Consider the following 13,364-nt stretch of genomic DNA (forward strand, 5'->3'; position numbering starts at 1 on the left):
AGAGCGAGAGAGAGAGAGAGAGAGACAGAGAGAGAGAGAGAGACAGAGAGAGAGAGACAGAGAGAGAGAGCGAGAGAGACAGAGGAGAGAGAGAGTGAGAGAGAGAGAGCGAGAGAGAGAGACGGAGAGACGGAGAGAGAGAGAGAGAGAGAGAGAGAGAGAGAGACAGAGACGGGAGAGAGAGAGAGCGGAGCAACTCATGGACATCTGAGGCTATTGATTTCAATGACTGATGATTCTCTGGTTGCCAAAACAACGCCAAGCCCAGTGAATATAGATTGCTTTCTAAAGTTTTCTTGATGTGGTCAGGCTATAAACAGCATCAAACAAATGCATATCATCACCACTACTTGCTTCTTGTTTTATCCTAAATGTGTGTTCTTCGTGCTACGGCTAACGACACCATTTCTGTCCCAAATGGTAGCCTTATCTCTAATGACCAAGGCTGCAGCTGCAGGGTCACCTGACTTCTCTACAAGATGGGTTGGAGTGTGAGCCTAATAGGCAGTGGAAAGGTACACACTCATTATGAATGGAACACCCTGTGCCGTGGTGGAGTAAATTACCTGAAATATCTGTGGTGGTGTAAATTTAAAAATATGTATATATATATATTTCACTTTTATTGAACCAGGTAGGCCAGTTGAGAACAAGTTCTCATTTACAACTGCGACCTGGCCAAGATAAAGCAAAGCAGTTCGACAACATACAACAACACAGAGTTACACATGGAGTAAAACAAACATACAATCAATAATACAGTAGAAAAATCTATATACAGCATGTGCAAATGAGGTAGGATAAGAGAGGTAAGGCAATAAATAGGCCATAGTGGCAAAGTAATTACAGTATAGCAATTAAACACTGGAATGGTAGATGTGCAGAAGATGAATGTGCAAGTAGAGATACTGGGGTGCAAAGGAGCAAGATAAATAAATAAATACAATAAGGGGATGAGGTAGATTGGATGGGCTATTTACAGATGGGCTATGTACAGGTGCAGTGATCTGTGAGCTGCTCTGACAGCGGTTGCTTAAAGCTAATGAGGGAGATATGAGTCTCCAGCTTCAGAGATTTTTGTAGTTCGTTCCAGTCATTGGCAGCAGAGAACTGGAAGGAAAGACGACCGAAGGAGGAATTGGCTTTGGGGGTGACCAGAGAGATATACCTGCTGGAGCGCGTGCTATAGATGGGTGCTGCTATGGTGACCAGTGAGCTGAGATAAGGCGGGGATTTACCTAGCAGAGACTTGTAGATGACCTGGAGCCAGTGGGTTTGGCGAGTATGAAGCGAGGGCCAGCCAACGAGATCATACAGGTCGCAGTGGTGGGTAGTATATGGGGCTTTGGTGACAAAATGGATGGCACTGTGATAGACTGCATCCAATTTGTTGAGTAGAGTGTTGGAGGCTCGCCGAAGTCGAGGATCGGTAGGATGGTCAGTTTTACGAGGATATGTTTGGCAGCATGAGTGAAGGATGCTTTTTTGCGAAATAGGAAGCCGATTCTAGATTTAACTTTGGATGGGAGATATTTTATGTGAGTCTGGAAGGAGAGTTTACAGTCTAACCAGGCACCTAGGTATTTGTAATTGTCCACGTATTCTAAGTCAGAGCCGTCCAGAGTAGTGATGCTGGGTGGGCGGGCAGGTGGGCAGCGATCGGTTGAAGAGCATGCATTTAGTTTTACATGCATTTAAGAGCAGTTGGAGGCCACGGAAGGAGAGTTGTATGGCATTGAAGAACATCTGGACGTTAGTTAATACAGTGTCCAAAGAAGGGCCAGAAGTATACAGAATGGTGTCGTCTGCGTAGAGGTGGATCAGAGAATCACCAGCAGCAAGAGCGACATCATTGATGTGTACAGAGAAAAGAGTCGGCCCAAGAATTGAACCCTGTGGCACACCCATAGAGACTGCTAGATGTCCGGGCAACAGGCCCTCCGATTTGACACACTGAACTCTGTCAGAGAAGTACCTGAATGATCTGTGGTGGTGTATTGAACATTATTGATCTGTGGTGGTATACTGAACATTATTGATCTGTGGTGGTGGTATACTGAACATTATTGATCTGTGGTGGTGGTGTATTGAACATTATTGATCTGTGGTGGTATACTGAACATTATTGATCTGTGGTGGTGGTATACTGAACATTATTGATCTGTGGTGGTGGTATACTGAACATTATTGATCTGTGGTGGTGGTATACTGAACATTCTTGATCTGTGGTCGTGTACTGAACATTATTGATCTGTGGTGGTGTAATGAACATTATTGATCTGTGGTGGTGTATTGAACATTATTGATCTGTGGTGGTGGTGTATTAAACATTATTGATCTGTGGTGGTGGTGTATTGAACATTATTGATCTGTGGTGGTGGTATACTGAACATTATTGATCTGTGGTGGTGTATTGAACATTATTGATCTGTGGTGGTGGTGTATTGAACATTATTGATCTGTGGTGGTATACTGAACATTATTGATCTGTGGTGGTGTAATGAACATTATTGATCTGTGGTGGTGTATTGAACATTATTGATCTGTGGTGGTGGTGTATTGAACATTATTGATCTGTGGTGGTGGTGTAATGAACATTATTGATCTGTGGTGGTGGTGTATTGAACATTATTGATCTGTGGTGGTGTAATGAACATTATTGATCTGTGGTGGTGTAATGAACATTATTGATCTGTGGTGGTATACTGAACATTATTGATCTGTGGTGGTGGTGTATTGAACATTATTGATCTGTGGTGGTGTAATGAACATTATTGATCTGTGGTGGTGTAATGAACATTATTGATCTGTGGTGGTATACTGAACATTATTGATCTGTGGTGGTGGTGTATTGAACATTATTGATCTGTGGTGGTGTAATGAACATTATTGATCTGTGGTGGTGGTGTAATGAACATTATTGATCTGTGGTGGTGGTGTAATGAACATTATTGATCTGTGGTGGTGTATTGAACATTATTGATCTGTGGTGGTGTAATGAACATTATTGATCTGTGGTGGTGTATTGAACATTATTGATCTGTGGTGGTATACTGAACACAGTCTGGTTCTATACACTCAGCACTCTTCCTCTGTCTCCACGAGATCGTCTCAATTCCCTAAATTTTATGAATGAAACCCAACACACTGGTTCTGTAACGATCATGCTCAGCTACTGTCCAGAACGTCTTATTGTGCTTCCACACAGTTTACAACAGGTCACTCACACACTCTCTCTCACCATCTCACGTCTCTCTCTCTCTCTCTTTCCCTTTAAGTTCCCACCGATATAATTAACACCATGTGTGTGAATCACGTCGACACAATCAACACTCTCAAGAATGAGAGGTCCAACAAACAGGCTCCTGTGTGTCCATCAAGTCCCAGCCTTTTCTGTATCGCTCCTAGTAAAGCCTGTTACCCATAGCTCTATTACCCTTTGTTACTGGGCGAGACGTGAGGGGGGAGGGTTGGGTGGGTGGGGGGTGATGGGTGATGGGATTACTGGGCGACAAGAGTCAGGAGAGACTAGAGGTGTTGATATGAAATGGTCGAGGAGGTGGAGGGTGAGGGGGGGTTGCTGGGGTAACAGAATGCCTGGCATCACTAGGGCCAACTCGGGGGTAATCCCTCCCCTCACCTGATCCCACGGGTTCATGGGAGCAGCTGACTGGCTGATGGAGCCTGCTGTGGGCCATGGCGGCGGAGGGGGGGATTGTTTGTTGGCCAGGGGTTTCCATGGCGACGGTAGCTGGGGGTTTCTGACTCCAACTGTCAGTCTGGCTTTCTCTGATTGTTTTCTGTTCATTCGGTGAGTCTTTGTCAGCGTGGGCCCTGGTCAAAAAGACTTTCAGTTTCTCAGTCATCTATGCCTGCTGTTACTGCTGTTCTCAGCTAAGGCCCAGGGGAGACACCTCACATTGTTTGAGCAGTGATTCAAAAAATAAAATGAAGGAAAACAAGGAAGTCTCTCTCCTCTAGGATATTCTACAGGTTCCCAGTGACAGATTAAGACTGTAACAGTGCCGGACTCCCACTGGGCTTTTTAATTGGTAACACTTTTCCTTCCTGTTGAAATACTTCCTTAATGAAACATTCCTCATTAAATGGATGGAAACTGCTACAGCTGAGTGATTTGACAGTGATTAAAGAATAACTTTGTAAGACAAGACAGGATTGAGTGAAAGGCTAAATTAACTTATGGGCGGTAACAGAGCCTTACAAGCAGGGTAAAACTCTCCCACCCCTGCATTTGCTGAAAAAGATGAGAGAAAACCCCCCATCACAGCCATAAAGGGCCATGTATTCCTCCAACAGCCCCACATTTGGCAACCTGATCAAAATCTGAATCTGTCTCCATATGCTGGTAAATTATTCAACAAATAACAACTTCAGATCCGACAGACAGACAGACAGACAGACAGACAGACAGACAGACAGACAGACAGACAGGGCACTAGTACCACCGGAAGATTCCCACCTCACCATGTCGGAGTACACCACACACACACACACACACACACACACACACACACACACACACACACACACACACACACACACACACACACACACACACACACACACACACACACACAGCAGTAGCTTAGCATGTCAGAGCACACCGATACCGTCTGAGAATACCAGAGGGAGACCGTCTAATTGAATGAAGCCCAACAAGACATTGGGAGAACAGACAGTGGCTGTGATACAGGGGGACAGGACCTGCTCTCTCAGATGTTACCCAGCGTGCACAGCAGCAGACACCATTCCAGCTGTTGGGTCAGGTGTTGAAAGGGAACACGGCGAGGGGAGCTGTATCTATGACAGGAAGGGAACGGGGTGCTGTATCTATGACAGGAAGGGAACGGGGTGCTGTATCTATGACAGGAAGGGAACGGGGTGCTGTATCTATGACAGGAAGGGAACGGGGTGCTGTATCTATGACAGGAAGGGAACGGGGTGCTGTATCTATGACAGGAAGGGAACGGGGGTGCTGTATCTATGACAGGAAGGGAACAGGGCGCTGTATATATGACAGGAAGGGAACGGGGTGCTGTATCTATGACAGGAAGGGAACGGGGTGCTGTATCTATGACAGGAAGGGAACAGGGTGCTGTATCTATGACAGGAAGGGAACGGGGTGCTGTATCTATGACAGGAAGGGAACTGGGTGCTGTATCTATGACAGGAAGGGAACGGGGCGCTGTATCTATGACAGGAAGGGAACAGGGTGCTGTATCTATGACAGGAAGGGAACGGGGTGCTGTATCTATGACAGGAAGGGAACAGGGTGCTGTATCTATGATAGGAAGGGAACGGGGTGCTGTATCTATGACAGGAAGGGAACAGGGTGCTGTATCTATGACAGGAAGGGAACAGGGTGCTGTATCTATGACAGGAAGGGAACAGGGTGCTGTATCTATGACAGGAAGGGAACAGGGTGCTGTATCTATGACAGGAAGGGAACGGGGCGCTGTATCTATGACAGGAAGGGAACAGGGTGCTGTATCTAAGACAGGAAGGGAACTGGGTGCTGTATCTATGATAGGAAGGGAACGGGGGTGCTGTATCTATGATAGGAAGGGAACGGGGGTGCTGTATCTATGACAGGAAGGGAATGGGGTGCTGTATCTATGACAGGAAGGGAACAGGGTGCTGTATCTATGACAGGAAGGGAACGGGGGTGCTGTATCTATGACAGGAAGGGAACAGGGTGCTGTATCTATGACAGGAAGGGAACGGGGTGCTGTATCTATGACAGGAAGGGAACAGGGTGCTGTATCTATGACAGGAAGGGAACAGGGTGCTGTATCTATGACAGGAAGGGAACGGGGCGCTGTATCTATGACAGGAAGGGAACAGGGTGCTGTATCTAAGACAGGAAGGGAACTGGGTGCTGTATCTATGATAGGAAGGGAACGGGGGTGCTGTATCTATGATAGGAAGGGAACGGGGGTGCTGTATCTATGACAGGAAGGGAACGGGGTGCTGTATCTATGACAGGAAGGGAACAGGGTGCTGTATCTATGACAGGAAGGGAACGGGGGTGCTGTATCTATGACAGGAAGGGAACAGGGTGCTGTATCTATGACAGGAAGGGAACGGGGTGCTGTATCTATGACAGGAAGGGAACAGGGTGCTGTATCTATGACAGGAAGGGAACGGGGCGCTGTATCTATGACAGGAAGGGAACGGGGTGCTGTATCTATGATAGGAAGGGAACAGGGGGCTGTATCTATGATAGGAAGGGAACAGGGTGCTGTATCTATGACAGGAATGGGACGGGGTGATGTATCTATGACAGGAAGGGAACGGGGTGCTGTATCTATGACAGGAAGGGAACGGGGTGCTGTATCTATGACAGGAAGGGAACGGGGTGCTGTATCTATGACAGGAAGGGAACAGGGCGCTGTATCTATGACAGGAAGGGAACGGGGTGCTGTATCTATGACAGGAAGGGAACTGGGTGCTGTATCTATGACAGAAAGGGAACGGGGGTGCTGTATCTATGACAGGAAGTGAACAGGGCGCTGTATCTATGACAGGAAGGGAACAGGGCGCTGTATCTATGACAGGAAGGGAACGGGGTGCTGTATCTATGACAGGAAGGGAACGGGGCGCTGTATCTATGACAGAAAGGGAACGGGTTGCTGTATCTATGACAGGAAGGGAACTGGGTGCTGTATCTATGACAGGAAGGGAACGGGGGTGCTGTATCTATGACAGGAAGGGAACAGGGTGCTGTATCTATGACAGGAAGGGAACAGGGTGCTGTATCTAAGACAGGAAGGGAACGGGGTGCTGTATCTATGACAGGAAGGGAACGGGGCGCTGTATCTATGACAGGAAGGGAACAGGGTGCTGTATCTATGACAGGAAGGGAACAGGGTGCTGTATCTATGACAGGAAGGGAACGGGGTGCTGTATCTATGACAGGAAGGGAACGGGGTGCTGTATCTATGACAGGAAGGGAACGGGGCGCTGTATCTATGAGAGGAAGGGAACGGGGTGCTGTATCTATGACAGGAAGGGAACGGGGTGCTGTATCTATGACAGGAAGGGAACGGGGCGCTGTATCTATGACAGGAAGGGAACGGGGTGCTGTATCTATGACAGGAAGGGAACGGGGTGCTGTATCTATGACAGGAAGGGAACGGGGCGCTGTATCTATGACAGGAAGGGAACAGGGTGCTGTATCTACGACAGGAAGGGAACGTTGAACAGACAGGAGTTGAACAGACAGGAGTTGAACAGCTAGGAGTTGAACAGACAGGAATTGAACAGACGGGAGTTGAACAGACTTGGAGTTGAACAGATAGGAGTTGAACAAATAGGAGTTTGTGGTGCTTATGACCCAACTCTGACCCTGACTCAAAACATAATTTCACACATGCTAATTTTGCCCTTCTCCGTTGAGTAACAACTTTGCGTGTGAATGTCAAAATAAATCAACAGCATCACTGAGTCATTGCTGCGTCCCCCCACTGACCTTTCTATGTCTACGGGCCAGACGGAGACTCTGTGTCACAGAGAAACAAGCCTTCGGTGCCCATATTAGGACATCCTTTGAGTCACAAGGAGTTGGTGTCGCATTGTCTCCAGGCTGGCAAGGGTGAGGAGGAGGAGGGTGAGGAAGGGGGGGTGAGGAGGGGAGGAGGAGGAGGGGTGAGGAAGGGGGGGTGAGGAGGGGAGGAGGGTGAGGAGGGGAGGGTGAGGAGGAGGAGGGTGAGGAAGGGGGGGGTGAGGAGGGGAGGAGGAGGAGGAATGGAGGAGTGAAGGGTGAGGAGGAGGGATGGAGGAGGGGAGGAGGAGGAGGGTGAGGAAGGGGGGGTGAGGAGGGGAGGAGGAGGAGGGTGAGGAAGGGTGGGTGAGGAGTGGAGGAGGAGGAGGGGTGTGGAAGGGGGTGAGGAGGGGAGGAAGAGGAGGGTGAGGAGGAGGAGGGTGAGGAAGGGGGGGTGAGGAGGGGAGGAGGAATGGAGGAGTGAAGGGTGAGGAGGAGGGATGGAGGAGGGGAGGGTGAGGAGGGGAGGGTGAGGAGGAGGAGGAATGGAGGGGAGGGTGAGGAGGGGAGGGTGAGGAGGGGAGGGTGAGGAGGAATGGAGGGGCGGGTGAGGAGGAGAGGGTGAGGAGGGGAGGGTGAGGAAGAGGGATGGAGGAGGGGAGGGTGAGGAGGGGAGGGTGAGGAGGGGAGGGTGAGGAAGAGGGATGGAGGAGGGGAGGGTGAGGAAGAGGGATGGAGGAGGGGAGGGTGAGGAGGGGAGGGTGAGGAGGAGGAGGAATGGAGGGGAGGGTGAGGAGGGGAGGGTGAGAAGGGTGAGGAAGGGTGGGTGAGGAGGGGAGGAGGAGGAGGGTGAGGAAGGGTGGGTGAGGAGGGGAGGAGGAGGAGGGTGAGGAAGGGGGGGTGAGGAGGGGAGGAGGAGGAGGGTGAGGAGGAGGAAGGTGAGGAAGGGGGGGTGAGGAGGGGAGGAGGAAGAGGAATGGAGGAGTGAAGGGTGAGGAGGAGGGATGGAGGAGGGGAGGGTGAGGAGGGGAGGGTGAGGAGGAGGAGGAATGGAGGGGAGGGTGAGGAGGGGAGGGTGAGGAGGAGGAGGAATGGAGGGGCGGGTGAGGAGGAGAGGGCGAGGAGGGGAGGGTGAGGAAGAGGGATGGCGGAGGGGAGGGTGAGGAGGGGAGGGTGAGGAGGGGAGGGTGAGGAGTGGTGGGTGAGGAGGGATATAGAGGAAAGGTTGGTGTGTATTGGTGTTGGTGTGTATTGGTGTGTATTGGTGTGTATTGGTGTGTATTGGTGTGTATTGGTCTGTGTATTGGTGTTGGTGTGTATTGGTGTGTGTTGGTGTGTATTGGTGTGTATTGGTGTGTATTGGTGTGTATTGGTCTGTGTTGGTGTGTATTAAGCTGAGAGAGAGAGAGAGGTGGAGCTGAGACACAGAGAGAGAGAGAGAGAGAGAGAGAGAGAGAGAGAGAGAGATGCAGCACACAGAGCGAGACATTAAGCTGAGACACAGAGAGAGAAGTTTAGCTCGACATGGCCTGGTTAGGGCTGTCTCTTACCTGGCTCTCTCAGTATGAGTTGGGCCATAGCCTGGGCGTTCCCTGCTTCATTCTCAGCTACACACTGATAGAAACCTTCATCTGACTTCACCAGACCAAGGATCTGGAGGTTACTGCCATCCTAAAAACCAAGGTACAACACTTACAATGTTATTTGATTGTTCAATGTACGTACATGTAATGTTAAGTTGTCTTCTGCTAAATGACAATCACTCCAAAAAGACCTACAGTACACACACACACACACACGCACGCACACACACACACACACACACACACACACACACACACACACACACACACACACACACACACACACACACACACACACACACACACACACACACACACACACACACACACACCCAGACACACACACACACACACACACACACACACACACACACACAGACACACACACACACACACACACACACACACACACACACACACACACACACACACACACACACACACACACACACACACACACACACACACACACACACACACACACACACACACACACACACACACACACACACACACACACACACACACACACACACACACACACACACACACACACACACACACACACAGTCCTTTGGTTTGTGTGACGTACAACGATCTGGAAGTAGTCACTGGGGATGACCTCCTCTCCGTTCTTCATCCAGCGCACCGTGGGAGGAGGGTTCCCCGTTACAGCACACTCCAGCTCCATGTCCGTACTCTCATAGGAATACGTGTTGGTGGGGTAGTTCAGGAACTGGGGTGGCACTGTAGAGAGAGGGGTACAGGGTTAGGGTTACTGTAGAGAGAGGGATACAGGGTTAGGGTTACTGTAGAGAGAGGGGTACAGGGTTAGGGTTACTGTAGAGAGAGGGGTACAGGGTTAGGGTTACTGTAGAGAGAGGGATACAGGGTTAGGGTTACTGTAGAGAGAGGGATACAGGGTTAGGGTTACTGTAGAGAGGGATACAGGGTTAGGGTTACTGTAGAGAGAGGGATACAGGGTTAGGGTTACTGTAGAGAGAGGGATACAGGGTTAGGGTTACTGTAGAGAGGGATACAGGGTTAGGGTTACTGTAGAGAGAGGGGTACAGGGTTAGGGTTACTGTAGAGAGAGGGATACAGGGTTAGGGTTACTGTAGAGAGAGGGATACAGGGTTATGGTTACTGTAGAGAGAGGGATACAGGGTTAGGGTTACTGTAGAGAGAGGGATACAGGGTTAGGGTTACTGTAGAGAGAGGGATACAGGGTTAGGGTTACTGTAGAGAGAGGGATACAGGGTTAGGGTTACTGTAGAGAGAGGGGTACAGGGTTAGGGTTACTGTAGAGAGAGGGATACAGGGTTAGGGTTACTGTAGAGAGAGGGGTACAGGGTTAGGGTTACTGTAGAGAGAGGGATACAGGGTTAGGGTTACTGTAGAGAGAGGGATACAGGGTTAGGGTTACTGTAGAGAGAGGGATACAGGGTTAGGGTTACTGTAGAGAGAGGGATACAGGGTTAGGGTTACTGTAGAGAGAGGGATACAGGGTTAGGGTTACTGTAGAGAGAGGGGTACAGGGTTAGGGTTACTGTAGAGAGAGGGGTACAGGGTTAGGGTTATGGTAGAGAGAGGGATACAGGGTTAGGGTTACTGTAGAGAGAGGGATACAGGGTTAGGGTTACTGTAGAGAGAGGGATACTGGGTTAGGGTTACTGTAGAGAGAGGGATACAGGGTTAGGGTTACTGTAGAGAGAGGGGTACAGGGTTAGGGTTACTGTAGAGAGAGGGATACAGGGTTAGGGTTACTGTAGAGAGAGGGATACAGGGTTAGGGTTACTGTAGAGAGAGGGGTACAGGGTTAGGGTTACTGTAGAGAGAGGGATACAGGGTTAGGGTTACTGTAGAGAGAGGGGTACAGGGTTAGGGTTACTGTAGAGAGAGGGATACAGGGTTAGGGTTACTGTAGAGAGAGGGATACAGGGTTAGGGTTACTGTAGAGAGAGGGGTACAGGGTTAGGGTTACTGTAGAGAGAGGGGTACAGGGTTAGGGTTACTGTAGAGAGAGGGATACAGGGTTAGGGTTACTGTAGAGAGAGGGGTACAGGGTTAGGGTTACTGTACAGAGAGGGATACAGGGTTAGGGTTACTGTAGAGAGAGGGATACAGGGTTAGGGTTACTGTAGAGAGAGGGATACAGGGTTAGGGTTACTGTAGAGAGAGGGATACAGGGTTAGGGTTACTGTAGAGAGAGGGATACAGGGTTAGGGTTACTGTAGAGAGAGGGATACAGGGTTAGGGTTACTGTAGAGAGAGGGGTACAGGGTTAGGGTTACTGTACAGAGAGGGATACAGGGTTAGGGTTACTGTAGAGAGAGGGATACAGGGTTAGGGTTACTGTAGAGAGAGGGATACAGGGTTAGGGTTAGGGTTACTGTAGAGAGAGGGGTACAGGGTTAGGGTTACTGTAGAGAGAGGGATACAGGGTTAGGGTTAGGGTTACTGTAGAGAGAGGGATACAGGGTTAGGGTTACTGTAGAGAGAGGGATACAGGGTTAGGGTTACTGTACAGAGAGGGATACAGGGTTAGGGTTACTGTAGAGAGAGGGATACAGGGTTAGGGTTACTGTAGAGAGAGGGGTACAGGGTTAGGGTTACTGTAGAGAGAGGGATACAGGGTTAGGGTTACTGTAGAGAGAGGGATACAGGGTTAGGGTTACTGTACAGAGAGGGATACAGGGTTAGGGTTACTGTAGAGAGAGGGATACAGGGTTAGGGTTACTGTAGAGAGAGGGATACAGGGTTAGGGTTACTGTAGAGAGAGGGATACAGGGTTAGGGTTACTGTAGAGAGAGGGATACAGGGTTAGGGTTACTGTAGAGAGAGGGATACAGGGTTAGGGTTACTGTAGAGAGAGGGATACAGGATTAGGGTTACTGTAGAGAGAGGGATACAGGGTTAGGGTTACTGTAGAGAGGGATACAGGCTTAGGGTTAGGGTTACTGTAGAGAGAGGGATACAGGGTTAGGGTTACTGTAGAGAGAGGGATACAGGGTTAGGGTTACTGTAGAGAGAGGGATACAGGGTTAGGGTTACTGTAGAGAGAGGGATACAGGGTTAGGGTTACTGTAGAGAGAGGGATACAGGGTTAGGGTTACTGTAGAGAGAGGGATACAGGGTTAGGGTTACTGTACAGAGAGGGATACAGGGTTAGGGTTAGGGTTACTGTAGAGAGAGGGATACAGGGTTAGGGTTACTGTAGAGAGAGGGATACAGGGTTAGGGTTACTGTAGAGAGAGGGATACAGGGTTAGGGTTACTGTAGAGAGAGGGGTACAGGGTTAGGGTTACTGTAGAGAGAGGGATACAGGGTTAGGGGTTACTGTAGAGAGAGGGATACAGGGTTAGGGTTACTGTAGAGAGAGGGATACAGGGTTAGGGTTACTGTAGAGAGAGGGATACAGGGTTAGGGTTACTGTAGAGAGAGGGATACAGGGTTAGGGTTACTGTAGAGAGAGGGGTACAGGGTTAGGGTTACTGTAGAGAGAGGGATACAGGGTTAGGGTTACTGTAGAGAGAGGGATACAGGGTTAGGGTTACTGTAGAGAGAGGGATACAGGGTTAGGGTTACTGTAGAGAGAGGGATACAGGGTTAGGGTTACTGTAGAGAGAGGGATACAGGGTTAGGGTTACTGTAGAGAGAGGGATACAGGGTTAGGGTTACTGTAGAGAGAGGGATACAGGGTTAGGGTTACTGTAGAGAGAGGGATACAGGGTTAGGGTTACTGTAGAGAGAGGGATACAGGGTTAGGGTTACTGTAGAGAGAGGGGTACAGGGTTAGGGGTTACTGTAGAGAGAGGGATACAGGGTTAGGGTTACTGTAGAGAGAGGGATACAGGGTTAGGGTTACTGTAGAGAGAGGGATACAGGGTTAGGGTTAGGGTTACTGTAGAGAGAGGGATACAGGGTTAGGGTTACTGTAGAGAGAGGGGTACAGGGTTAGGGTTACTGTAGAGAGAGGGATACAGGGTTAGGGTTACTGTACAGAGAGGGATACAGGGTTAGGGTTACTGTAGAGAGACGGATACAGGGTTAGGGTTACTGTAGAGAGAGGGATACAGGGTTAGGGTTACTGTAGAGAGAGGGATACAGGGTTAGGGTTACTGTAGAGAGAGGGATACAGGGTTAGGGTTACTGTAGAGAGAGGGGTACAGGGTTAGGGTTACTGTAGAGAGAGGGATACAGGGTTAGGGTTACTGTAGAGAGAGGGGTACAGGGTTAGGGTTACTGTAGAGAGAGGGGTACAGGGTTAGGGTTAC

At 49.5% G+C, this 13,364-nt stretch overlaps 1 protein-coding gene across 1 annotated transcript in view; it reads right to left on the reverse strand.

The window, feature by feature from the left end:
• Nucleotides 1-13,364, reverse strand: part of LOC106591943 (netrin receptor DCC) — a 384,214-nt gene that overhangs the window by 242,335 nt on the left and 128,515 nt on the right. Inside the window, 2 exon segments of the mRNA XM_045703220.1 lie at nucleotides 9,055-9,175; nucleotides 9,680-9,834. Coding sequence (XP_045559176.1) covers nucleotides 9,055-9,175; nucleotides 9,680-9,834 — 276 coding nt within the window.

This window comes from Salmo salar, chromosome ssa01, assembly GCF_905237065.1.
Source record: "Salmo salar chromosome ssa01, Ssal_v3.1, whole genome shotgun sequence".
Classification (NCBI taxonomy): Eukaryota; Metazoa; Chordata; class Actinopteri; order Salmoniformes; family Salmonidae; genus Salmo; species Salmo salar.